Here is a 24,740-nt window from a genome sequence, read left to right on the forward strand (position 1 = left end):
CCTTTGAGGAGCCGGAGCCTCTGCCCTTCCCAGTTTCAGCCAGGACCTTGCCCTGTCTGCTGCACACCCTTCCTCCTATATCCAGTGTCTGCCTTTCACTCGTTTCCTTCCCCTATGCAGAGTTTCTCGGCCTTTTTCATTCTGGCCCCTGAAGAGCCCTTTCAGAAGCCCTCCCCTCTCCCCACCCCTTTCTTCCCATTCAATCTTCATAAACGGATCCCTTTAATCCTGAAGTACATACTGTGGCCTTCTGGGAGCACCACCAACCATGGAACAGCAGGGACTTTTTTGTTCTCCAAGGACAAGTTTTTGGCCCTGTGGGAGTGGGATCACCCCAGCTGAGGATGGATGCCTTCACCTAACTCATGTCTGGTCCTGAAGACTTCTGCTACAGACTGCCGCCCCCTCTCTACCCCTCCTGCCCACGGGCTCCTGCGAGTCCATACTTCCCGCCTTCGAAACAAGCCGATCAGATGCTAACCCCTGCAGAGGCACTGAGCAGCTCCCTCCATTAGAGCCCCCGTGTTAGAACCCCGAGGCGCGCCTCCTCCCGCGGGCGCAGGTGCACTTGTGCACGGGCGCAGATGTCCGCTTCCTGCTGGGCAGCGGGCCACGGTCCCGACGCTGAGATCTGTTCACCTGAGACTTCACAGGAGGTACCAGAAGCCGGCGGTTCCCAGTTCTCACCAGCCAGGGAGCTGCTCGGAAATGACCACAGTGGGAGTTCCCTTCCGTGACACGACGGCCCAACGTCACGGCCTGACCCTCCCGGCAGCAATAACCCGCCAGAGCCCCGAGGGGGGCCGGCTGCAGGTGCACACCACGTGCGCGGTAACTGGACGACCACGTTCTGGCCCCAGGGAGGCATGTGCTTCCTCTCGGGTTCAAGCAAAAGGCAACACACACTCAACAGTTTTGCAGAGGGCTGGCAGAGGGCAGAGGCTGGCCCACGCCGGTTCCACCGCTCTGCCGGGAGGGTCCCCCCAGTCCCAGGTGCTGTGCGGGTGAGTGCACTGTGGCCAGCAAGATGTGCACGCAGTGTGGCCACTGCCCGTCTGTGCTTAATGCCCAACACCTACTCTTAGAAATACATGCCCCGTCATCACGCTGAATGCCATGGGGAGACATGGACACACTCTCAAGTATTACGGCCCGGGGTCAGGCTCAGTTTCCTTGAGGAAATATGTCTCAACTATAGGTGGGAGGCAGTATGTTGGATGGGATGGGATGGGATGGGATGGAAGGATCAAGGGTCCTGCGGCAAGGTGGAGCTTGGTGTGTTCCAGAAGTCCAGTGAGACCAGGCCCAGAGAGCATGAGGGGCAAGGCCATGCGGGACCACCTGGGGCCAATCAATGATCTGGATCTTTATCAATGTTTCTGGCAGAGAGATGACGACTTTTATGTCCTAAAAGGACCAGTCTGCCATTACAGGAGGACGAGGCAGATATAAAAGCCCAGCTGGGAGTCTGTGAGACAAGACGGTACCTCAGACCGGGTGTTGTTGGAGTGAGAAGGGAAGAGACGGATCTGAGACGTATCTGCAGGTTAAAATGAAAGGGCTTGGGGAGGGAGTGGAAATGGGAGAGGTGAGCTGTATGTGGCTACTTAATTCTCTCTCAGTTTCTTCCCAGAATGCAAAAGGGATAACACTAGTTCCCTGTTCATCAGTTTAGCTCTCTAAAAAGGGAAGGCAGCAGCTGAACAAACAGGGCAACTTATTGGTCTGACTTCTGTGAGTCCACTCTGACGACTGCCTTACTCCGCCCGATTCAGTCCGAAAGTCAGAAGAACCTACAGCATTAAGTGAGGCGGCCTGAGAACTGTTTCTAATGAATAATTGACATGAACTGTAGCAGTCATCAGAATCTTCACTGGAAGTGTACTTAAGAGTCCACACATCATGTGTTTGGCTGTCCTTTATCAGATGGAAACAGTCCCATTTAACTGTGACTAAGGAAGCTTTCCCAGCGCATCTGCTTCTGGCTCTGGCATTGCTAATGTCTTCTGAACGGCGCTGAGTTAATCCTATGGTTTTCTAGAAATGGATATAAAGGGGGTTTTTTTTGTTTGTTTCTGCAGTCGACACACAAAATTGATTTTGAGTCTTCCTCGGTTCTTTACTTCTACTCCTTCCTCTATGTGTTAGAAATGAAAGAAAGACAGAGTTCCAGGATGATTATCCGTGTGTTACCCTTTGAAAATTGGCAGTGAAGGCCCTTCCATGGATCCAGCTTACAAAACGAAGTCATAGCAATTTAAATTATTTCGTTTTCCCACACTTGGAGCTTGTTACTTACTACATTATTAACAGTTAAAAAAAACCCAACTAGGTCACCACCATCATTCATTTGCTCAGTAAGCAGGTCTCAGGGGCCACCAAGCGCTGGAGACACCAAGGCGATTGAGGTCGGCTCACAGGAGACAGTGGGTTAGCAATGCTTAGGGGATAGCCTGAGCAGAGTTTTGAGAGAGGGGAGGACACGGTGCAGGAATGCGGAGGGCGCTGCACCGACAGGGAGCTGGCTCGGAAGTATCTCTGGGGACAAAGTCATAGGCACACTATGGTTGTCAAGGTGAGCAAATGGAGGGGTCAAAAGACAAGGCTAAAGGTGGACAGTGTCAGGTCATAAGCTATGCTTTAAAAAAAAAAAAGGTTTCAATTTACCCTGAAGGTCACAGAAGGGTCAACAAAGAATTTAAGTAGACAAACTGCATGGTTGTGTTTGCTCTCGAAGACAGGGGACCCGAGAGGGCAGGCACCTCATTTCCTGGCTTCACCTACACCGCTGAGCACCACAATGTATGAAAAGGGACAGGCAGTGTTTGACAGCAGAGTCCACTTTCAACAACCCCTGAAGCAGTAAGGAAGACTCGTTTCATTTCCCGTACGGCAACCCTTCAAACGGGTTCCTTGGACTCATTCATTTCAAGGTCATGTAGATCTGCTCCGGGAGATGGGAACGGTGTCTGGGCTTCCGTGAAAGGACAGGGACCAGGATCGGGTAAGACCTCCCAAGAAGCACTGTCATCACCAGGGACAAATGAATAGAAGGTTCTAGGTTTAAGACAAACTCATCCTATGGAACTTTATGATGGTAACGAGAATTCTCAGTAGGCAACTTTACCTTTTTGACATGGACATTTATGATGAATTTAGTCTAATGACACCGTGCGTGCCAAAAAAGAAGGGAACGCTACAAAACTCCGTGCCTGCTGAGCCCCACAAGACAACTCTCATCATGACCAGAGAACCATTAAAGGCCCCCGAAAAATCACCTCTCCTGGTCATGTACTTAAATCACGATATATACATACTATTTTTTGAAGTACTTAAATTCTAAAACCAAGGCCCAAACAGTCATATTCCGATTTGTGAGAAGGAGACGGACCTCACGCCCCAGAGGCCTCAGAATCTCTAACTTCCCGGGAAGGAGAGGTAGAGAGAAGGGGCTGTGATCGGAATTTAGTTTCTGGGCGGGACAGGAGGTACCAACACAACGAGATGCTAATTAACACCTGAAGTTCTCAGAGGTGACATAACTGCCCAGCGGAGGCCTAGCCCTTTTGTGAAGCAGCAAAGATTCTGAAAGTCAAAGAGGGAGTCCAGGGGAGGCCCACACGTACCTGTCCGAAGTTTTCTTCATCAATACAGAACATGAGGTCCAGTTCAGTAGGATCATTTTCCAAGATCCATTTCAAAGAGTTGTAGTATTCACTATCCTATAGGAAATGACATAGAAATTAAGTCTTCCTTCCCCAAAACTCACTTGACTTCTTCAAGCCATTAAGTCCTTGTTACGTAATCCCATTCAGAATGCTCAAGGCTCACTAGTCACTAACAGGTGTCTTGCTCTGCTCCAAACCTTCTCTTCCCCGGTAATTTAAAATATAAACCAAACCAAACCAATGTTTTGGTGGTAACAGGGGACTGGACTCGAATCCTGTCCTCCATGAAGCATAGAGAAAGCAACTTGCTCTGGCCCAGCAGAAGGAACATTACCAAGCTGACCATGGAGAGATCAATTTACTCCCCATCTTTTAAGGATGAAAATATCAGAGGAAAACAAGACAGAGAATGTTCTACTTAAATACCAATGATTTTATACCACCTTCCTGTGCTTTTACTGTGCTCTGCAAGTCCTGTAAGCAAACAGGAAGGCTGCTCTAGTGTCACAACTGGAACATAATATCCAAGGGCCTGGGACTGGGGACACACCGGCCAGGCTCCGGGAAGGCAGAAAGGAATGTGTGCACCAACTGTCAGGAGATGGTATACAATTTAGACGTGAAGAGAAATTTCTACATTCCCAGCTATAAAAGCGCAAGTTAAAGGTGGAAGCTGAGAAGCCATCTCAGGCTGGTGCTCGGGCTCTGGGGAGCAACTCGCTCTCGGGAAGACCAGCTGAGTGGGTTCCGGTGCCCTGCGGGCGTCACCCGCTCCCTTCACACGGAGATGGTGAGCGGAGCCCCGACGGATGCTGGTGAGCGAGGAGAACACGGCTCCCACGCCCAACCATCTAACAGACGCCATCGACACCACAGCAAGGTCAAGGGGATGCAGGTGCTTTCTCGTCAAGTAAGAGGATATGAAAGCAGCGATGCAAATGTCCTAAGGGGACAGAGAACTTCCTGATGGCCCAGTGAGTGCGCTGGCACTTGGGCAAATACCCCTACGCTCGGCCAGAGCTGGATGGTGGGGGGATGCGTAAATTAAAAGAAAAACAGAAGCAGGAAGTACATTATGAGAAGAGCGTCATTTTCGTTTTTATAGAAAATCCTTCCGGCCCTACAATGGTCAGCCTAAACAAAATGGGTAAGTTGACTGCAATGTGAAAACTCAAATCCCGTTTCAGAAGGTCTCTCAGCATCCTCTTCTAACTGGGTTCATCCCGTCCCCGGCACCGTACCGGTCACTGTCACATCTGGGGTGAGGGTACATGCTTGTCCCTTTATCTATGTTTTGGCCTCTGCTCCTGCTATGTGTTGAGATCAGAAAACGAAGGGATGGTCGACGAAATCTCTAAACACTGGCATCAGCAGTCCTCGATGGAAAGCAAGAGCTGCAGCGGGACCGCCAGTGACCCCGTGGATTTAATCTGGTCCAACCGGTTCTGGGTAAGTGAGGGGGCTGAGACTGGAGTCTATACCCACCTCAAATACAATTCTAGGAAATGTGAACAACGATTTACTTACTAGAAAAATTAGGGAGCTCAATTAACTTCTTGAATAAGTCAACGTTCCCTGTTGGTTCAAACTGAACGACGACACCCACAAAAATCACTGCGACTACAACGTGGCCTCAGCTACCCCTCTGTAAGGCACAGGGGCCCACGACTCCCGGGCGTGCTCTGTATTTACTCACCACAGACTCCATGTCATTCAGCGTTATCTGCTTGCCCAACATCATTTTGTAAAATGGTCTAATGAAGAAACCTAGGATGGGTGGAAAGATACGGTTCGTTTCAGAGCTTTGACAGTGCTGTGCATCAGAGCATGAAACAGAAGTGAGGCCGCCCTCAGGCTGAATGAGGGGCCAGGCCTGGCCTAGGGGAAGGCGGGGCTCAGGAAGGACACTATAGCAGGGAGGGGTCAAAAGGCTTCTGGAAGGAGGAAAAAGAGCTTCTTCAGGGCCACGCAGGAGTCTGCAGCTCAAACAAGGCACATGAACGGGAGGGCAAAGAGCAGTGGAAGCAGAGGGGACCAGAAGGAGACTTGCCAAGGTGGGCCACTGCGGAAGCACAGCGCCTCCTGGGAGGACAGGCCAGAGATGGGGCTGGAGAGTCAGGCCGCCGCCTGCAGGCATCAGCCATCAAGGAAAAGCCAGCTGAAAATTCTGCCTGCACTTGGGGACCACTGTTTGGGCAGTAATGGGGAGAAAACCAGGAAGGCGGCACGTGGCAAATGAAGGAGACCACTTAGAAGGCTGTGCAATCTTCCAGGGCGGGCGATGAAGGCCTCTGGCGATGGATCCCACCACCACAGGTGGCCTGCAGGGACCCCGACGTAAGCCGGCATCCCTGGACGCCGCCACCTCCCTCCCTCTAACCACCACCCCCCCCACCCATCTGATCTATCACAAAGCTCTGCTACATATTCCCAATCCTGCTGGCTCAATTACCTTCGGGGTCTAGGGAGGTAAAAGGTGGTGAAAGGAGTAAACCAGCAGAAGGGAGGGGTGGGCTGACCTACAGAGAACAGAGGCTGTGCCCACGGGGGCACTCACATTCTGACCACTCTGGCTCTTAACTCCGCAATTCCCGAGGGCAGTCTCCTCCACTCCCTGACACGTTCCTGCCCGTCCCTGCTACTTTATCTAAAATCCCTGTCCTTAAGCCATACTAGCTTCTACCTGTGCAAATCCTACCCCCCTCACCCCACCGAGGTCAAACACAGCATGGTCAAACGCTCCTGACCCTCCAGCCAAAGACACCCTCTCCTGGTGCTGTGATTCTTCTGCTCCCCCCAACCAAGAGAACAGAAGTTCACTGAGGTCAGGATCCTATCTTCTACTTTCTAGATTTTTCCAGAGCAACTAAGAATGCCTTCTCACTTGGCAGAAGGTTAGTAAACGGACCTCTAAGGCTGAAATGAATCTGCATAGGCTGAAGTAATCTATGGCATGACTCCAAAGTTGCAAAGTAAAATAGACTCTCTCACACACACTATATACGTATGTATTTTATACGTACATAAATACCAAGGGCAGTTTCCTTCTGAGAAAAAAATTGTTTACTTTCTCAACCAAAAATATGAAATGAGAGGATCAAAAACCAGCTAGCAAGTACCAGCAAAAACACATTAAAGAGGAAAAGGACAGAGGAGACATCAATTATTTATTGGAATATCTAAGGTTCCATAAACACAATTAATTCCCCATGAAACCTCATTTTCTATGGTAATTATAATTTTGACCCCAAATTTTACTTTTGGCCTATCCTCAACTGTCTCAAGCCCAAACGCTTCAAAAATAGGTATTTCTGAAGCGTTTATTTATTTATGAGAGAGTGAGCAAGCTGGTGGGCTGGAGGGGTAGAGTGAAGACAAGCGAACTCCTTGCTGAGTGCAGAGCCCTTTGTGGGGCTTATCTCATGACCTGAGCTGAAATCCAGAGTCGGATGCTCAACCCGAGCCACCCAGGCTCTCCCTTCGAAGATATTTCTGACTCTATCTCCTCACCGATGATTTCTGCGAGGCCCTCTTATGGGCGCTGCTTCTGAAGTGTCAGAACCCAGCACAGGTCTCGTCTCTAACTAAGCCTATGCATCCAGCCAGGGAGGGAGTCTGACTTCTAACTGTGAGTGCGCCTTGAAATTCTTCCATGACTTATATGCTCTGAATAATAACGAGATTCTTCCGTGCCGTCTGTCTTAGCGGTGATCCCAGGGTCGAGGTCTTCATTGGTTATAGCATGGCTTTGAAATTATTTATAATCTCTTTGCATTCAAAAGTAATGATTCAGGGACAAATGGAACAATAGCAGGATATTGGATGGATTAGATCATTTAAATTAACTTTTCAATTAGCTTTTCCATCTGTCACCAAATCTACCTCTTGCTTAAAAAAAAAATTATTCTGGAAAACACAGAAAATGTGCAAATATAGAATGTTCTGTGCTTCACGCTGTAAGGTTAAAAATTTTTTTTTTTTTTTAAATGTGCAGACACTGTTTTCGGTGCTCAAATTAGGATGACACCAGGGAAAAGCACCTCTTTTCGGCAAACCATAAAATGAATTTATCCAACTCCAGAGAATCAGTGAAACTTCTGCTTAAAATCGCAACGTGAAAGATACGACGCCGAGTAAGGAACCACAGACAGCCCCATCGTATCTCGGTTACGTCATGACATCTCAGTAACTTACCATCTAGAAGTTTCCCATGGAATACCGCCAGACCAGCAACTCTTCCGATAAAAGTGAAGTAGGACAAATGGTCTTCGTTACAGAGGCCAGAGTTGGGATTGATCTGAAGCGTGTAGTTGTCCCTTTGGGGAGGGAGAGAGAGGTCAAGCAAGAAACTCAACAGTCCGAATTCTCCTTTGCCACCCGTCCTTAGACGTGCACAGCGCACCTGCGAACACTGTACCCAACGGGAAAGCTAGAGAACAGGACTTACTGTTTAGTTAGCCCTGCTGTGACCGACTGAGGTCTAACAGAGCGGGCGCACATGCCCTATGTAAGTTACACTGCAAAAACTGTTGATATCTGACTACTTCTGCTCTACAAAAAATGTCAATTTCATACGGTTCAATCAAGTATCTTGGGAGGATGAGGAACACCAGGTATCAGAGGGACCATGTGTTGATTCCCAGTGACGTGAGTACTCTGGGTTTTCTCTGTGAGGATGAGGGTTGATTCCTTTGAGAGACATCTGATTTGGAGATTCAAGTTTTTCTGATGGACCCAACCCTTGTCTGACCACCACTCTGCCCGGAAAGGCTCCAAGAACACTGGGAGCAGCAGGCGGCTGTCTCAACAAAGCCAACCTCAAAATGTTCACATGTAGCTACTCATCCGTCTTTGGTCTCAAGATCTGGAGGATCAGTGGTTTTCAAACGGGGCTCCACAGAATCCCTGGGTGGCAGGGAAAGGGGTGTCTCTCTGGGAATGTGGGAGAGAGATAAGGGTCTTGCCTCCCTACCCTGCCCTCCACTTCAATGGTTTTTATCAATTTCACATAGCAGGCTTTCTCATGGGACTTGGGAACAACAACAAACAACAACAACAACAACAAAAAAACCCAAAATGGGAATTTCTGTCTAGAGCAACCGAGGAGGGCGCTGAGGCTGGCTTCCAAAAGAGCTCTCAGGTAGATGATGCAGGAGAACCCAGGTCCCCTTACAGCACAAGCTGCCCTTCAGCAAGGTCAAGGACTGTTCTACTGTGGCCTCAAGCCTAAACCTAGCCTAAGTCTCTGGAGACTCCACAGCCTGGAAGGAGCGCCTGGCTTTGTAAGTCATGGGTGTTTGATTCCTGAGAAAGCAACTAAGTCTGTCTCAGTTTCGTGTTTGGCTAAGATGAAATCCTAATACGAGGGAGAATCTGTTTCTTCCCTTACAGGACCGAGATGGTGTTCTGGATCCTGAAGAATGGGTCCTCGAAGTTCGCATCATTTGCCTTTGAATAGCAGAACTTCAGAAATTATCTTTGTTCCTGACGTGATGATGAGTTTCGGAATTCCGACACTGACAAATCCTCCCAATTTAGCACAGCATTACTAATGAAAATTGCCTCTTGTTCCTCACCAGAAGTACCCAGCACATTTTCCATTTCAATTACATGAACCCGAATGACAAGGGAAAAATCATTCTTAGGTGTTCACAGAGTGCATTACTTCACCATGTGGAGTGGGAACCCATTCAAGACTTATGGGGGGTGGGGGGATTTCTGAAATCAGCAGTGTTAGTTCGTCCTGAATGACTGAGCCACTCATTCTCCCATTAAGTTTAAATCATTATAAATAAAACCCTTTTTGGTGGGGAGGGAGCACATCCTGAGTGCCCTCCGCATACTTACGTGGCAGAGTACTCAAAAAGCCCATAGTAGGGGTTGAACATCTCTTTGGACAGTAGGAAGAACCACTCTCGGGCCACACCCCCATAATCAAGACCTTTCTCCGATTCAAATTCGATCCACAGTCTAGCTTTCAGAACATCTGGTCTTTTCACGGACATAATTCTCCGATAGGACTCTTCGAAGATGTTATTTCTGTGAAGTTTCATTTCAAACCTATTTGGAATATCAGCCTACACGAAAGAAGAAAACAAGCACGTAATCACACAGCAAATACGCATCCAACTTTTGAACAGAGAAAAACAACAAAGAGTAGAAAGGACAGCGGTCTTCAAATAAGCAGAGACGAAGGGCTCCAACAGAGAGTCCCTCCTTCGTGGATTTTCCTCACACACACAGCACGCCCCACTGTGTGTGGCCAAAATACACAGAGCGTGTCCCAGCAGCCGTCAGACTGTGGCACAAGAAACTATACGGAGCAGAATCTGGACAGTCATCCTCTCCCCCTTTCGTAAATAGCTGTGAGGCACCCACCCACCCGCTGGCCACTGAAATATGGTCAACGCTCCATACTGCTTCTGTCGAAGAAAGGGACGGTAGTCCAGGTCCTCGTAACCCACAAAACCATCCCCATCCGGCCCAGCTTCTCAACTCTGGCGGAGCCTCCAGCCGGTCGGTGTGACCCATGACACCTACAGGCTAATTCTGCTGCCACCAGAGGCGGGCCCTCAAGGATCACGCCAGGTTGTGGGAAAGCATCACAAAGGTCACAGTGACAGAACGTGACCATGAACAGGCCCTCAGGGGAAGTGGTGAATCACTGCCTCCTGGGAAAAGGAGGACCAGGACGGGGGTGAGCCTTGCCCCGACAGTGGACACCCTGGCGGGAATGCCAGAGCAGGACACGCTCTTGTCCACAGAGTCATCCCCGGCCACTGGGGGACATGCAGGTAAGTCACGAAGTAACACTGATGAATTTCCCGTGTGTGTTCCAGAGCCACTGCAAAAGCAGCTCTCCGAGGGCTACCTGCATCAGCACAATGGAGGGGAGAAGACCCAAAGTGGGAGCTCCCGACACAGAGACTGTGTCCCATGCACCTGTGTGTCCCCAGTGCCTTGGCCATTGTGGAGACCCAGAAGAGAGGCATCGACTGAGGCCATGGAGCAAGAGAGACCAAGATGACACCTGGGCAGACTGGGGTGAGAGGAGTTGTGCCTAATACTGCCTCTTACTGAGGGGAGGAAGCCAAGAAACAATGGCCGGTGCAGAAACCACGAGCGCACACACTGAGGGGAAACTGACGGAATCTGTACCAGAGAGGTGACGTCAAACAGTAAGACAGAAGACACACTGCTGAAGACCCAGGGCAGGGGGTGGGGGTGGGAACAACAGGAAGGGATAGACGACAGGATGGTGTCAGTAGAAGTATAATACTGTGATTTAAAATGTGGCCTGTAAACACCTCACAGGGTTTCCCACTGAGAATTTCAATCTGAAAATTATACTCGCTCCTAACATGCCAAATATTATAATTTAATATGGTAAACTGTATTTGTGTTGGGGCGCCTGGGTGGCTCAGTCGTTAAGTATCTGCCTTTGGCTCAGGTCACAATCCCAGGGTCCGGGGATCGAGACCCACATCTGGCTCCCTGCTCAGCGGGGAGCTTGCTTCGGCCCCTTCCACTCCCCCTGCTTGTGTTCCCTCTCTCGCTGTCTCTGTCAAATAAATAAAATTTAAAAAAATTTTATTTATGTTATACATATAATTAAAACTATACTTTTGAATTGGGAGGGAAGGATGGGAACATTTTTCTGAGTAGGGTCAGGTTTAAAGACGATCACTGTAGGCTTCTCTGCATATTCCGAGTAGGTCCCAAATTATTTTATATCCCATTAAAATCATTTTTACCTTGCTATGTATTATGTAAGACATTACTGTTCAGGTTGATTTGATATGTAATACTAAGTCAGTCTTCACTTACCAGGTCTCTTAAAAAGGAAATTCAGACTGAAGATCCAGGTGGATCCAAGTACAATGGGAAAAGGAAGGTAATTGTTTTTAGTGTACACATAACGGTAACACACAAGTTGCTCTCACTGAAGTCACTTTGGTCACTTACAAATGACTAAAACAGCATTTTTGGAAGACATGTTACTCACAGGTTTCTTTAATTTCTTCCTAAAGTAGTCATATTTCTGCTTAAATTCTCTGGAGTAAGGAACAGCCTGGAAGATAAATTTATAAATATAGATAATGTAAACAAATACACTTGAAATTTTATGTATACTGAGCCAACATTCACAGAATTTCACAAATCATAAACCTTAAAATTCTCACTCTCCATATTATCACTGAAATTTATATAATGTCTACATGGGAAAGTTCTAGAAACGATTGAGGCTAATCAGCACTGTATTGGGGGAGGCTTTCACCCCTGAAAACAACTGTACTGGTATTTAAGAAATCATTTTTGGGGATTTGTCACATAAAGCAAAGCACTGTCCATGTGACTTTGGTCTAAATGGAAGTCAGGGTGTAACCTTTTCGTTGCTGTAAGTTTAGGCAGAAGTTACTGGTTATGATTCTTTAACACAAAACCCAAAATGACCTATGTGGTCATTTTGAAAAGACTAACCATGCTTTTAAAAACCATGGGGAGGAAATAAAATGACAAGGCCAGTGACTGGATACTCTTGTCCAGGGTTATAAAACCAGGTAGACAGCATTCCGGAAACATCTTCGGTTTAGGAATCAGAAGTTTTGCCTCTTACTAGTTAGTGGTCTCGGGCAGGGATTTCTTTAAATCTGGAATAGCATATCTAGGAAGCAGAGTGATGGTACCAAAGATGGGGGGGTTCAGTAACTAAGTGATCATTACTCGAAAGCTCTAGAATCTCTCCTGGCGAAGTAATAACATTTTAATGTAGTCATTTATATTCTTTACTTGTGATGTTGTAAAGTAGCTTACAGTATCTGAGAGCCAGAGCCCTTGACTTTAGGCTCCTGAAAAGGCTTCTAATTTTTTTTATGAAGCAGAAAAGATTGGCTTTTGCACACACATGGACATAACTGGGACAAGCTTCGTACTCAGAAAAACTCATTGCTTTTCCACAAATAGTATGAATTTGGGCAAGAACAGTTTTGCCGATATAATTTTGGGCTAAGTTAATAAAATATACTGATTCTTAGTAAGTGTCTCCAGACTCCAAGCCTAACACCACCTTACACTTTCAGAAAGAGGAAAAGTGAGGAACCAAAGCTTCCCTCCTTCATACTATTTTAAGACACAATCACACAAACAAGAAGCCAAAACAAAAATAACCACTCTTATAGAAAACAATAATCATGTCAGTGTTTTGCTTTGTAGTTCAAGACCAATAAAGACAATGTATTTATGTATCCTAAGGACAGTCTAAGGACAACTTAGGGTACCTGGGGTCTGTTCTGAAGTTTTTAAGCCATTCTTCATTTGATTTTCCACTGAGCTCTAGATTTGACCACATTATCATATTTATTTTGGGCCCTGTTTAGTCTGATGATACCACATATGAATATCCTGATTCTGGAAAAGGCAGAAATTTTCCCAGTATCTGGACAACCACCAACATAAGGGAAAGAACCCAATGTTCTGACATAAGCCAATGAAGACATTTTCATGTTTTTGGCTTTACAAACACTAAAGCCCATTATAAACTAAGATTTCCTGTATATTCACTATTTGGTGGTTCCTTTACTGAGTCACTCAACAGACATTTCTTGAGCACCTACTATATGCTGGGCATTTGAGGTGCTTGGGAAGTAATGCTATCTCAACTAATGATTTCTTTCCCTGTTCCCTCCCCAGGCTTGCAAGCTACTATGTGCAACAGGCAGGAGGAAATACATGAAGAGTGGTGAATGTACTGAGGAAAAACAGAGAGAGAGCTCCCAGTAGGCTACTTGGTATAAGTGGTCAGGGAAGGCAGCTCTGAGGAAGGGACATCTGAGCAGAGTGACAGGAGGGACAAAAGCAGTGTGTGTAGTCTCGAGAAGGAAAGTGTTCAGTCGATGCTCTTAGCTACACTTAACAGTGACAGAGGGAAAGTAAAGCTGAACAAAGCCAGGCCCTTTCACTGCCTCAGGCCGGCTTTAGCGGATCTGACTCGTCAGGCAGAGCCCCACGCCGGCTCTCTGTGCGACAAACCCTCTTGACTACAGAATTTCTTCACAGTTAAGAAGAAATGGACCAGATGCACTTCAAGGCTCTTCCATTTCCAAAAATCTGTGATCCCCAGCTCTTACTTTTTGGTTTTGTGTGCTCCCTGAAAATGTTGAAGAAAGGCTTAAAATTCAAGTTCAAGAGTCTTAAATAACAGGGAGGGGGAGGGGATGTATTTTAAAATGTTGCCCCCAGCCTGAGCAATCCCCTCTTCTGTCTGCCTTGTAACTGGGAGGTGCTGATTACACGTGGGAGGAAATAAAATGCTGAGGTATTTCTAGTCTTTCTTTCTGGGGAATGAGGCATGAAAATTAAAAAATCATTATCTTCCTCCAATACTTCTCTCTTCTCTCTAGAGAGAGTTCTTATGAATAAAAAGAAGTAGAATAAGGAGGTTTTTATATTCTCAACAGATGCCAACAGCAGAGCAGGACAAAGACATCCATATCGTGGAGCCTCTGAAGACAATGACAAGGGTAGGTTGGCTATGTCTTGTACTGGACAGGCCAGACCGTTTACTCCTGCTCTTGAAAATGTGGCATCTTATTTTCTTATGCACAATCTAGCTTATAAAATAAAGCCTGCTTCAGAACTTAACGTGCCTGTTGATTCAAGCCCTTTGCTCTTTATTAAATAGGTTTCCTATTCTGAGCAAAGGTGACGTGCTGCCTTGTCGCAGAAGTTGGGCTTGAATATTTTCTGTCCATCCTAGCCCAGTTGGTGCCAGAGCCCCTTCAGGAGGAGGGCTCGTGTCCAACACGGAGACTCGGGGGAGAGGTCAGGACACCTGTCACTCGACTTCCACTTTTGGCATTTGCTGGAACTAAGGGCGACACAATTTTCCGAGCTGCTGACAAACTGGGAACAGCATCGTCTTCGCTATCTTCCGGAGGGGACCTGCTCTGAATTGTCAAAGCAGCTGATTATAAAGTTCTCAGCAAAGTACAAAGCGTGACACAAACATGAGAGTATTCATAAGAGCAGCAAGCACGGACAGCACTTAACACTCGCACTGGTGATGCCTGGAACACGGAGAGCGTACTGACTTACAGTAATGCTGCGCTGGCCGCCACAGGAAGGCACCCCGCCCCCCGAAACTGGGTATTTTTTTTTTAAACTTGGGGGAAAAGAGAAACTTGAGGTTCCAGATAAGCAGAAAGACTTAAAATTAAAGAAGTGGGCATTGGACCTAGACTTGGTGCTTGGGCTGGGATTTTAATCCTCACGGGGTGGGGGGTGGGTGGGCACAGAAGTTGGCCTATAGTCTGCACGACCTAGGGAGTAAGAATAGAGTTCCCTGCTTAAAACCTCCATCTGACATGGGGACAAGAAAACTACCCGCCAGCCCAGGAAAGTTGTAAGGAAGCTTACCTTCTGTCCAGGACCACAAACGAGAGAAAAACAAAAAGAAACAGACCTGTAATACAGTCATACTCTAAGCCTACACCAAAGTGGGTATGAAGTCCACAGTTCTAGTAACTGGGTCTGCATGACCCCAAGCTAAGAAGTTCATGGTAAACACAGGCCAGGTCTTATAAGTGCCTCATGGGGGGCGGGAAAAAAAGGAAAAGAAAAAAAGAAAAAAAAAAGATGAGCGCACACACACAAATTATAAACTGAAACTGGTTAGAAACCGAACTAAACTGAACTACCATGGAGGAGAATCTACAGACACGACATGTGGGAGGATTTCAGAGATAACAGAATAATCCGAAAGAGAATACGAAATAAGCACTTTAGGAATGATCGGAGAGCTATGGATGAATTAAAAAAGAAAATAAAAAATGAAAGAGCATGACAGAACCATAACTGAAAAGACCAAGCAAATTTAAGAAGACCCCATAGAATGATGAGTAATTAAACACAGTTAATGAAGAAATAGACACAATGAACTGGTAAAGGGTAGGTTATAAAAAGCTTAATAAGAAAGAATCAGCTGAGAGAACTGAGCCCACAATACAGCCATGAGATAGATAGTGGGGGTGGAGGGGGAGAGGGAGAGGAGAGAGAGAGAAAGGGAGAGAGATGGAAAACAGGAAAGCTAAGAGATTAGGAAGACAGAAGGTAAAGGTGAATCACATACCCAGGAGGAGTACTGGTACAGATCACCAGGAAGAATGGCAAAGATACAGTATGTGAGAAATAACTGCTGAGAATCTTCTAGAATGGAGGGAAGACAGGGTCCTCATATTGAAGAATTACAGTGAGTCCAAAGCAGAATCAATATAAAGAAATCCACACACAGGTTCATGAAAGCAAAACGATACAGTGCCAAAGTTGCAGAGAAAATTCAAAATTGCCAGAGAAAAGAAAGATTTACCCACCAAAAAAATGACAATCAACAAACTTCTCAACAGTCGTGGAGGTCGGAAAACAAGAAAGAAAGTCTCCAAAGTTTTAGGAAAACAACTGTTAGCCAAGGCCTCTAGAGCTCAATTGCCGTTTAACGGAGAGGTCAGATAAGCCCTCCCTTCAGACGAAGAGCTTCCCACGCTCAGACAGTGCTGCCTCAGCGGCAAGGCCAACCGTGGGAGCGGGTGTTCACAAACAGACCTCGCTGACTTTCAGCAGGCCTGTGCTGGGACACCCCTATTTGCACGGCTAAGAAGCTTCCAGATGATTCTGATGCTGCTGATCTGTAGACAACACTCTGAGAACCAGGAACCATATTCATTTGGAGGATAACCTGGTGTTTGAACAGCAGGTCTAAGAACCAATGTGGGCAAAGAAATCTGTCTACACACACCGGAAGGAAATAAGCACTTGTCTGTTGTGGAAATGGGTTATATATCAATGGCTCTTTGGAAAGTTTTAAAATGTTGCTGAACAATGGAGAGTGAGTGGCAAGAATGGCGTGAGAGTTCCCTCAAGTCCCACCTTGCTCAGCAGGTGAGTACAGAGCTACTACTTTTGACATGAAGTACGTTGACTGAAAACTTTAATGTAAGCACCAGAAGCACAGAAATAGGAAATATAACTTTGAAGCAAGTATAGAAAACGAAAGGAAATAAAGGGTACTTCATCAACCTAACAGAAGGTAAGGAAAGGGGAAAAATACAGGTAATTGAGTGGGAGAAAAGACGTACCAGGGAACTATTAAAGAAGAGAAAGTGAATGTAATTGACTGATAAAAGCCATGCTTGCCATCGGAGAGTCCGACACTACTGTCTTGGTTAGACAGAACGGCCAGGAAAAAAAAACAGCAGTGATGGAAATGGATAATTTGAACACCATATGCTTGATTTAATGGACATGTAAAGAACTCTATACCCAACAAAGACAGAATACACATTCTTTTCAAACACAAAAGGAACATTTAGAAAAAATGGCCAAGCTGCCAAGGAAGTTTCAAATATCTGGTAATCAGTATTCCATAGATAATATTCTCTGACCACAATGCAGTAAAATTGGAAAATTAGTAAGAAATGGATAGGCCAAAAACCCTTCCATACTCTTAGAAACGAAAAGCACATTCTGAATAGCTTGTAAGTCAAGGAGAGAAAGAAATCATGGAAATTACCAAATATTCAGAACTGAATGACAACAAAAGCCAGCTGTCTGTATTAAGTTGATAATTACCTAAATATACATGCTCTTCCTGAAAGAAGTATCCCTATTACTAATAAAAGAGTAAAACAAGGCTCTTTTGTTAGTTTAAAAAAAAAAAAAAGGATCTTTCTCTGGGTCAAATTTACTTGGATATATGATGCTAAATAATTTTCAACACCAGTAAGAACTAACAGTGTTTGAGTAAAGGTAGATGACCAGTTAAGTGATAGAGATGTTTCCAAAGGCTTCAGAATTATGTCAGAAGTCCTCTGTCACTTGAAAACCACACTGATTCCTGAATACCTTGTTTGTCAGGATGTAGAAGAGAAAACAGGACTCTAACACCTTATCGTGACTGTGAATGTATCAAAAGGAAGCCATGGTAGTAAGCCAGGTGTTGAAGTCACATAAAAAGCAACTGTTTTAACTGAGGTATGATTGGGCACTTGGCGTTACACAGTAGCAAAGGAGCTGAACAAAGCCAATAAACAAATCCAACAATTTAAACTAAGGGGATGTCAAATATCAAAGTTACGTTTGCATGGCATTACCTTTCACGTTTTCAAACGGACTTACCTTTGTTAATTGAGAACCTAATTTGAATGGAATCAGATTAAAGCCACAAAAGCAGTATTTTAAAAATACCCAATGGCCTCTTAGCACTCAATATGCTTTTTTCCTTTTGTTCCTCCTCCAGTTTTTAGCAGATTCCCAGGTCTGCAATGCTTTGCTGAGGCCACAGGTTTCCTGTAATTCCAAATTAGCTCCCCGCACTCATATAAACACTGGCCAGAGATGCTGGTCCATTCCCTGCCGGTGACCGTGACCCACGTGGTGTTCGGTACCAAGTCCTTATGAACACAGCGTGTGACAGGACTTTAAGAGGGAGCTCTACCTAGCTTCCTTCTGCGCCCGGCGTCTACGTGGGTGTGGGGGCTGCGAGGAACTGAGTGGGTCAGCAGAGACAGGAGTTCTTAACTCTGCCAGCTCCAGAGGTTGGCTACAACCTCACCCAAACTTTTCCAGACGTCCCACGCTGGAAGAGAGTCAGAATACAGCTTAAATTTGTTAGCACGCATTTACCACCCTTGGCCAAAAGAAAGGACAGAACGCTACAGATACAGGGCTTGGCTTTGTATAAAAAGAGAGAACATTTTAATTGTTGGACCTTTAATCCACCTTTTTACAAATGTGAAAAGAAAACATTTAGTTTTGTTACCATTAGCCAAGCACTTTCTTTTCTGTTCTAGTGAAAGCCCTTCGAAAAGGCAAATGCAGTTGGATCCCTCCCGGGAATTCAAGTGAGGAGGAGATGAGGGCGATTCTGAACTAGCCAAACACACCAGGCCCCTGGCACTGGGTAAGTGGTAATATTCCAGAAATACGTGTTTAGATGCAACCCAAATCTTACACCGAAGAGTGAAAACTTGAGAATACTGACCGGACCAGTAATCGCTGGATTCTGCAGTCTTGGGTCTTCCCACTGAGTAATTTTGCTATCTGAAAATTAATGTTAAAAAAAAAAAAAATCAGCATTTCCAATCTATTCTGTGTCAAAAATGTTTTAAAAAGAATTATTTCTGGGTTTTTCAAAAGTTGTCCCCAAAATGAGTAACTTAGCATTTCAGGGTTAGAAGAGCACCTAGTCTATACGGCAGCCCCTCCCCCAATACTGTTTAGTTAACAACACTCCATCAAAAATGCACAACTAAAGCCAAACCATCTATTCACACTGTTTTTGGCAAGAAAACCTGCCAAAATTTCAATTATAAACCCCTGTTCTTTCAAGGGTTTATAACTTGATCTTGATCTCCCTTTAACTGAAAAAAGGCACAACAAATCTTAGCCCCTCAAAAGTTAACACACACAGACACACACACACACGATTTTTCTCATTTCAAGTATTTTTTTCTTTGCTTACACTGTTGGCGAACTGCTTTCAACTAAGAATCCTACATTGGACAAACGAATGATCCATTACTCATGTCACTCATATGCACACAAAAATCAGAGCAGCTGAGGAGTCCAAAACCGTGAGCATCAGATAGAGCCAGTGAAGAGGAGGAAGGTTTCCCTTTTGGTCACGTTGGCAAGAAGTGGGTTTCTTTCTTATAAATGAGTCAGTGTCAGCGAGACTGTTCAACGGCACCTATGCAATTATTCCAGGGGTGCAGGTCACATGGTGCCCTGTGTGCCCCGAATCACGTGGGTTTTCTGACTATGCCATGGGATTGCGGTGTGTGTAGGAGGCAGGGACGGATTTGCGTGAAATATACAGGGAGGGAAGACTGGGGGACAATGGGTTCTCTCTGGGACTTCAGGGAATCTAAGCTGGTTAAAAAAAAAAAAGGAAATTAAAAATATTGATTCTGCTCATTTCCTACATATCCTGTAAACAGACAAATAAGAATAAGCAAAAAATTTGGTTTTAATGACCGTAGCAGGAATTTCTCCAAATCTGGTATTCTAATTATTTTAACGAAAGTAGAGGTCAAGTTTTAAAATCCACTGCTGAAGCACAGGATTCTAGATTGATGTTGGCAGGAAATGTACGTGAGACATTTCAATGGTTTTAGAGAACTTTGATGGAAGCAAAAGGCATTTTGAGTCCCTTACCTCATGCATAAGAAATCTGGAAAGTAAAAGTTGCCATTGTGATAGAGAACGAAAGAAATCTCTAAAGACTACAGCTGAGTGACAGCTGCCTGGACCATAGTCTTATCACCAAGCTACCCAGGTCAAAGCTGAAGTTAACTAATGATGACCTACACATGGCGCCTCCCACAGTCTATCCAGATCTACTCTTGACATGTGTGCCCGCATTTCCCATGGCAACCTCAAATCCAACTTGACCAAAACCAAACTCATAATCCTCCAGAAACAAAACCCATTCCTCCCGTACTCCCAAATGCCAGCACCAGAGCACACTCACTGTTCAAACCCGTCACTGGCCCCATCCCTATCCTCCCTTGCCATTCTCCTCTAATGCTTGCCAAGCTGTGTCCTCCGTCTCACTAAGAAAGCTGCTTTCTGGAGGGCAGATCGCTTCCACGGACTCTGTCCTATGTTTCCCTGGCCTCAGGCTCACTCAGCCCAGTTCGAGCCTTCCTCTGTAGTTCTGCCATGAGGATCTTTCTAAAGAACAAATCTGACCGTTGTCAGGCCCCTCCAGAAAAACCCTTAGGGCCTCCCTCCTGCCAGTAGAAGGGACCCATGTTCCCACCACTGGTGGACACCCTTGGACTGGAGCCACGTGCCTCCACGGAGCCCCGGCCATTTGCTGCCCCACCACAGTGCTTGGACTGTGGCCCAGTCCACACACCTTCATACACCTGCATGTTTTCTCCCTCCGGGGCTCGCTCTCCACCGGGCTTTCCTGGATAAATCTGACTCATCACTTAGGATCCATCCGAAAACTCATCTGTTCCCAAGGCCCTCCTGCAGCCAGCCCCCAGCCCTGGCGCCGGGCCACGTGGCAAGTTAGTGTGGTCTTTACTTGTTCTGCTTTTTCAAAGCTGGTTCACTCCTCTACCCAACACTGCAAATGCTTCCTGGGGCTCCCAAGTTTCTATGTGGTGACCATGCAGATCGATTTACAGCTAAGTATTGTCAAAATAGAACAGGAATGTGAAGTGGCCGTTTATCCATTTTCCAGAACTTCTGAATGTAAACTTGCTTTTTGCCGTCATTGTATTTGAAATAAAGGGACAAGAATGAAGAAGAATGACAAACTCAGTTCATTTAGCTACTGTTAACAGATCTGCTAAGACTGCTGGCAAGAAAGATGAGAGTAGGATTTTACAGCCTTACTGGAATTCTCTTTTCTCTTCTAGTTTTGTGTCTCAGACACCTGTGGCCACGGACTGAGACGAAGGGCAGATGAAGGGCATCCCTGGTCTTTAAGAAGAACCACATGACCCCTAAAGAGAGGCAGTGATTCAGTTCAAGATCTTCCCTTAACCTTTTACCCCAGGCTCGAGACAGGAGCTACCTGATAAACGGCACTACTTCAGCTCTTCTGAAATGACGTCTTTAAGATGGTTATTTCTAATCCTGAAAATGTCGGACTTCTCAAGAGTTTATGAAGCAAAAATAGATAGCCTCATTGTTTAAAGGACAAGGGTACTGATGTCCTTCGTGTACAATCCTGTGTGCTGGTGATGATGGAGACAGAACGACTCTGCATCTGTCCTGAGACAACAGGCCGCACAGGAAAATGCCACGCGCAGGGATGGCGTGGCTTCTGCCTTGCACGCGGCAGGACAGCAAAGGGAGATGCGGAATTTTTCAAGAAATCTGATGTGGGGAAACTGCTTGGAAGGAAGGAGAGCTCATCTGGAAGGTAAAGGCATTCTTAAAACATCACCTACCAGGCGAGGAAAGGCATTCTGGAGAGCACCTGTCAGCCCCATAGAGCTTCTTAAAAAGACACGTATTCTGTGCTATTCACAGGCCAGGTTTTGGTGAAACAGCACACGAAGTTAACTGTTTCACTGACATGTACCCCCTTATGGGTTTCCATTGAGTAAACCTTGACAAATGGGAGAAATGGCAGAAACGCTGCATCAAGAGCAAACGAGGTGATCCTAAACCGATCTTTCCTCTTTCGCAGTTTTTGCTAATTTCCACTATTCTCTGGTTCAGAGACCCTTTTAGAAGGGTGGAAAGCAAAGGCAAACTTTAATCTCCACGTAAAGGACTGAAAATACCACCTTTTGTAGCTCAGATCAACCAGGCACTGTATGTGGTTTACACCATCCCCGGGAGCAAAGACGAGCCTCCAACAGGCGGCCTGTTCTGGCAAGGGGAGCGGGAAGGGAGCACGCTGAGTGCTGGAGGGACTGCTGGACTGATCAGGAAGAAGGAACAGCCCAGACACTTAGCAGAACTACCCTCTCCTGCCTCCTAATGAACAGAAGCAGGGGTAGCCTGGCTGCTGCTTCCCCGAGGTGAGTTCTCTCCACTTTCCGACCAAGGACTTCACCTGCCTCACGCCTTCACCACGGACCCTCCGTGAATTAGCTTCAAGTCACTGTTTATTAAGCATCTACTCTGCATTATACTAGTCTACGCATAGCACTAGGAAAATAGTCTATGATCTTTATTATTTCTCATGTACACTAGGATGGACTTTTGCAATAGACTTTTTCTTGTTTGGGGGCTGTGGCATTAAGAACATTCATAAAATTCTTCTCAGGTTGACCTGAATGTCGGATCACCAGCCAGAACATGGCCACGATGCTGTGAGAAATATTCTGTGTGTAGCAGACCAAGCAAGGTTAGGATACTGGTTAAGATTTTAAGAAAAAGATCATTATCATTCGTACCTACCTTTGAAAACCGAAATTGCAAAGCATTATAACTAAAAGAGGATTTGTTTTTTGTTCTTTGTGGAAAAAACAGTGTGTTCCCTCCCTTCTTTTAACAAATTATGTTAGGAGTAGAATTATAACAAACAGCATATTAGAGAAAAAAGTGGCAGTACACATGTTTTATAGCATTTATGGTAGCAATTTTAGGCTCACTGTAAAACTCTGGAAAGCAGGCAAACCCTTAGTACTTTTACTGGTCAAAGACAAAACTAAGCCTATGTACCTTGAATTACTGAATTTTAACCAAAGATAGCCCATTCTCTCAAGAGCCCTAGGAATTCTACTTCTGGTTTAATTCTCAACTGCTGGGCTCCTTAATTTATAAAAAGTCTGTCAAGCTCATGAGGACACCCGTGGTCCGACTTTCCAGCCACCGGCTCCCGGGGGGTACTTTTGATGAGTTAAGAGAATGGGAGGCTGGAGAAACCTGGGGCCGACTCGCTAATCTTTAGGAACCAAATGAAACCAAAGGACAAAATCCGACCAGCTGCACATGCCTCTCAACAGAACTGAAGACTTCTCTTACATACACATTTTCTAGAAGTTCTGGGGGATATACAAGTATGTTACCATGGAGGACATGTTGCCTTAAAAACAAAAACCAAAACAACACTGGCTAAAAGTGAAACCTTTTATTATTTTAACTTTTAGTTGAAATGAGAAACCGCACATTTATTCACAGGTGCTGGAGCAACTATAATTTCAAGATACGAACTACATATAGATTAGTGTGCTGGGTGCAAAGGAACATGCTATGAATAGAAAATAAGTCAGAACGGGCTTCTTGGCGTAAGACCTCTGATGGTAGTGTTGAGGACACATGCTGCTTTCAGCGTGGCTCACACACAGATTTTTGACTCCATTGTTACTTCTAACCTTATTTTCTATTACTAGAGTGTATTTATTAAAAGTGCAGAGATCAAGGGGTTATTGACCCCAAATTTTTTTTTAATGGGACAAAAAAAAAGTTAATAGGTCACAAGATCAAATCGGGTAAAAGCTTGATGGGCTCCTTTCAGGCAAACTTGGGAGGAATGCACAGTACCGTAAGAGGGCACTGACTCTCTGGGCTCATTCTCACCACAGAACACCTGGCTGCCTGGACAAAGAGTAAAATGACAAGCCTTTCACTATAATCTGAATGATTCTGTCTCCCCCGCCCTCCACCTGCCATGCCTGCGTACCCATGAAAGAGCCTACTTACTGTGGTCGATATAAAATGTTCGGCCATCCAAGTGAATTCTTTCTTCCCAACCAGGCTGGTAGTAGAGGGAAAAAAAAGAGAGAGAGAGAGAGAGAGAGAGAGAGAGAGAGAAAATATACAACCATAAGCTAACAGTTCCAATAAATAAATAAGCACATAAATAAATACATATGTAAATCAATCAATCGATCTCAATGGCTAAATTTAAACACTCCAAGGACACTCTCTGGCTCTCCTCTTCCAGGGTTCTTGTCAGGTTAAGAACAAACCACAAACATCTCACGTTAACCCGACAACATCTATCAACACGCTATATATCCTGTGTCCGCCAGCCTCTGGCGCCCTTACTCGCTGTGTGATGACCAGGAAGCAGGGCCTGCTCTGTCAAAAGCTTCCAAGAGCAAACTCGGAACAGCCGAGTTTAGGACGGAGTAACTCATACCAAGTACTGAAGGGAGGAGGGAGGTTGACTTAAACATGCCAGAGCCGGAGGCTTTAGTCCTGTCACCGTGTGGCCGAGGGACCTACCGCTGAGATTCTCTCTCTCTCTCTGGACTCAGGAAATAGATTTGGGTATTTTTTCCGATGGAAGGCCGGAATGCCCTCATTATCTGAACAGTGCCTACTTGCTATTGCAACTCAGGGATCCAACAAGGGACGACAACCCGCGATCTTTCATATCTGATCTCGGTCTCTGGCTCTCTCCAGGCTCTTTCCATCTCAACCCAGGAGCCAGACAGTTCTGGAGAGGGAGGGATCTTTGTGTAAAGCCTGAGGAATGAAGACTGACCCCTAACCTTTCTAGATTCAAGTTGTGCCACCACAGACCACAGACCAGGCAATGTTGAGGTTCTTCCGCTGTGAAAATCCCCTCGAGAACTCCCAGCACCCCCCGTTCTACAG

General features: G+C 45.8%; 1 protein-coding gene across 3 annotated transcripts in view; it reads right to left on the bottom strand.

Moving 5' to 3' along the window:
* The window catches only part of LOC111154313 (neural precursor cell expressed, developmentally down-regulated 4-like, E3 ubiquitin protein ligase), a 336,163-nt gene that overhangs the window by 19,140 nt on the left and 292,283 nt on the right, over positions 1–24,740 (bottom strand). For all 3 annotated transcript variants that reach the window (XM_022513830.1, XM_022513831.1, XM_022513829.1), the window contains 7 exons: positions 23,838–23,892; positions 18,703–18,761; positions 11,674–11,739; positions 9,516–9,745; positions 7,863–7,984; positions 5,365–5,435; positions 3,627–3,722 (listed from right to left, as the gene is read on the bottom strand). In XM_022513830.1, coding sequence (XP_022369538.1) covers positions 3,627–3,722; positions 5,365–5,435; positions 7,863–7,984; positions 9,516–9,745; positions 11,674–11,739; positions 18,703–18,761; positions 23,838–23,892 — 699 coding nt within the window. The remainder of the gene's footprint in view (positions 1–3,626; positions 3,723–5,364; positions 5,436–7,862; positions 7,985–9,515; positions 9,746–11,673; positions 11,740–18,702; positions 18,762–23,837; positions 23,893–24,740) is intronic.

Source organism: Enhydra lutris, unplaced genomic scaffold, assembly GCF_002288905.1.
Source record: "Enhydra lutris kenyoni isolate GAN:26980312 unplaced genomic scaffold, ASM228890v2 scaffoldscaffold36, whole genome shotgun sequence".
Taxonomy (NCBI): domain Eukaryota; kingdom Metazoa; phylum Chordata; class Mammalia; order Carnivora; family Mustelidae; genus Enhydra; species Enhydra lutris.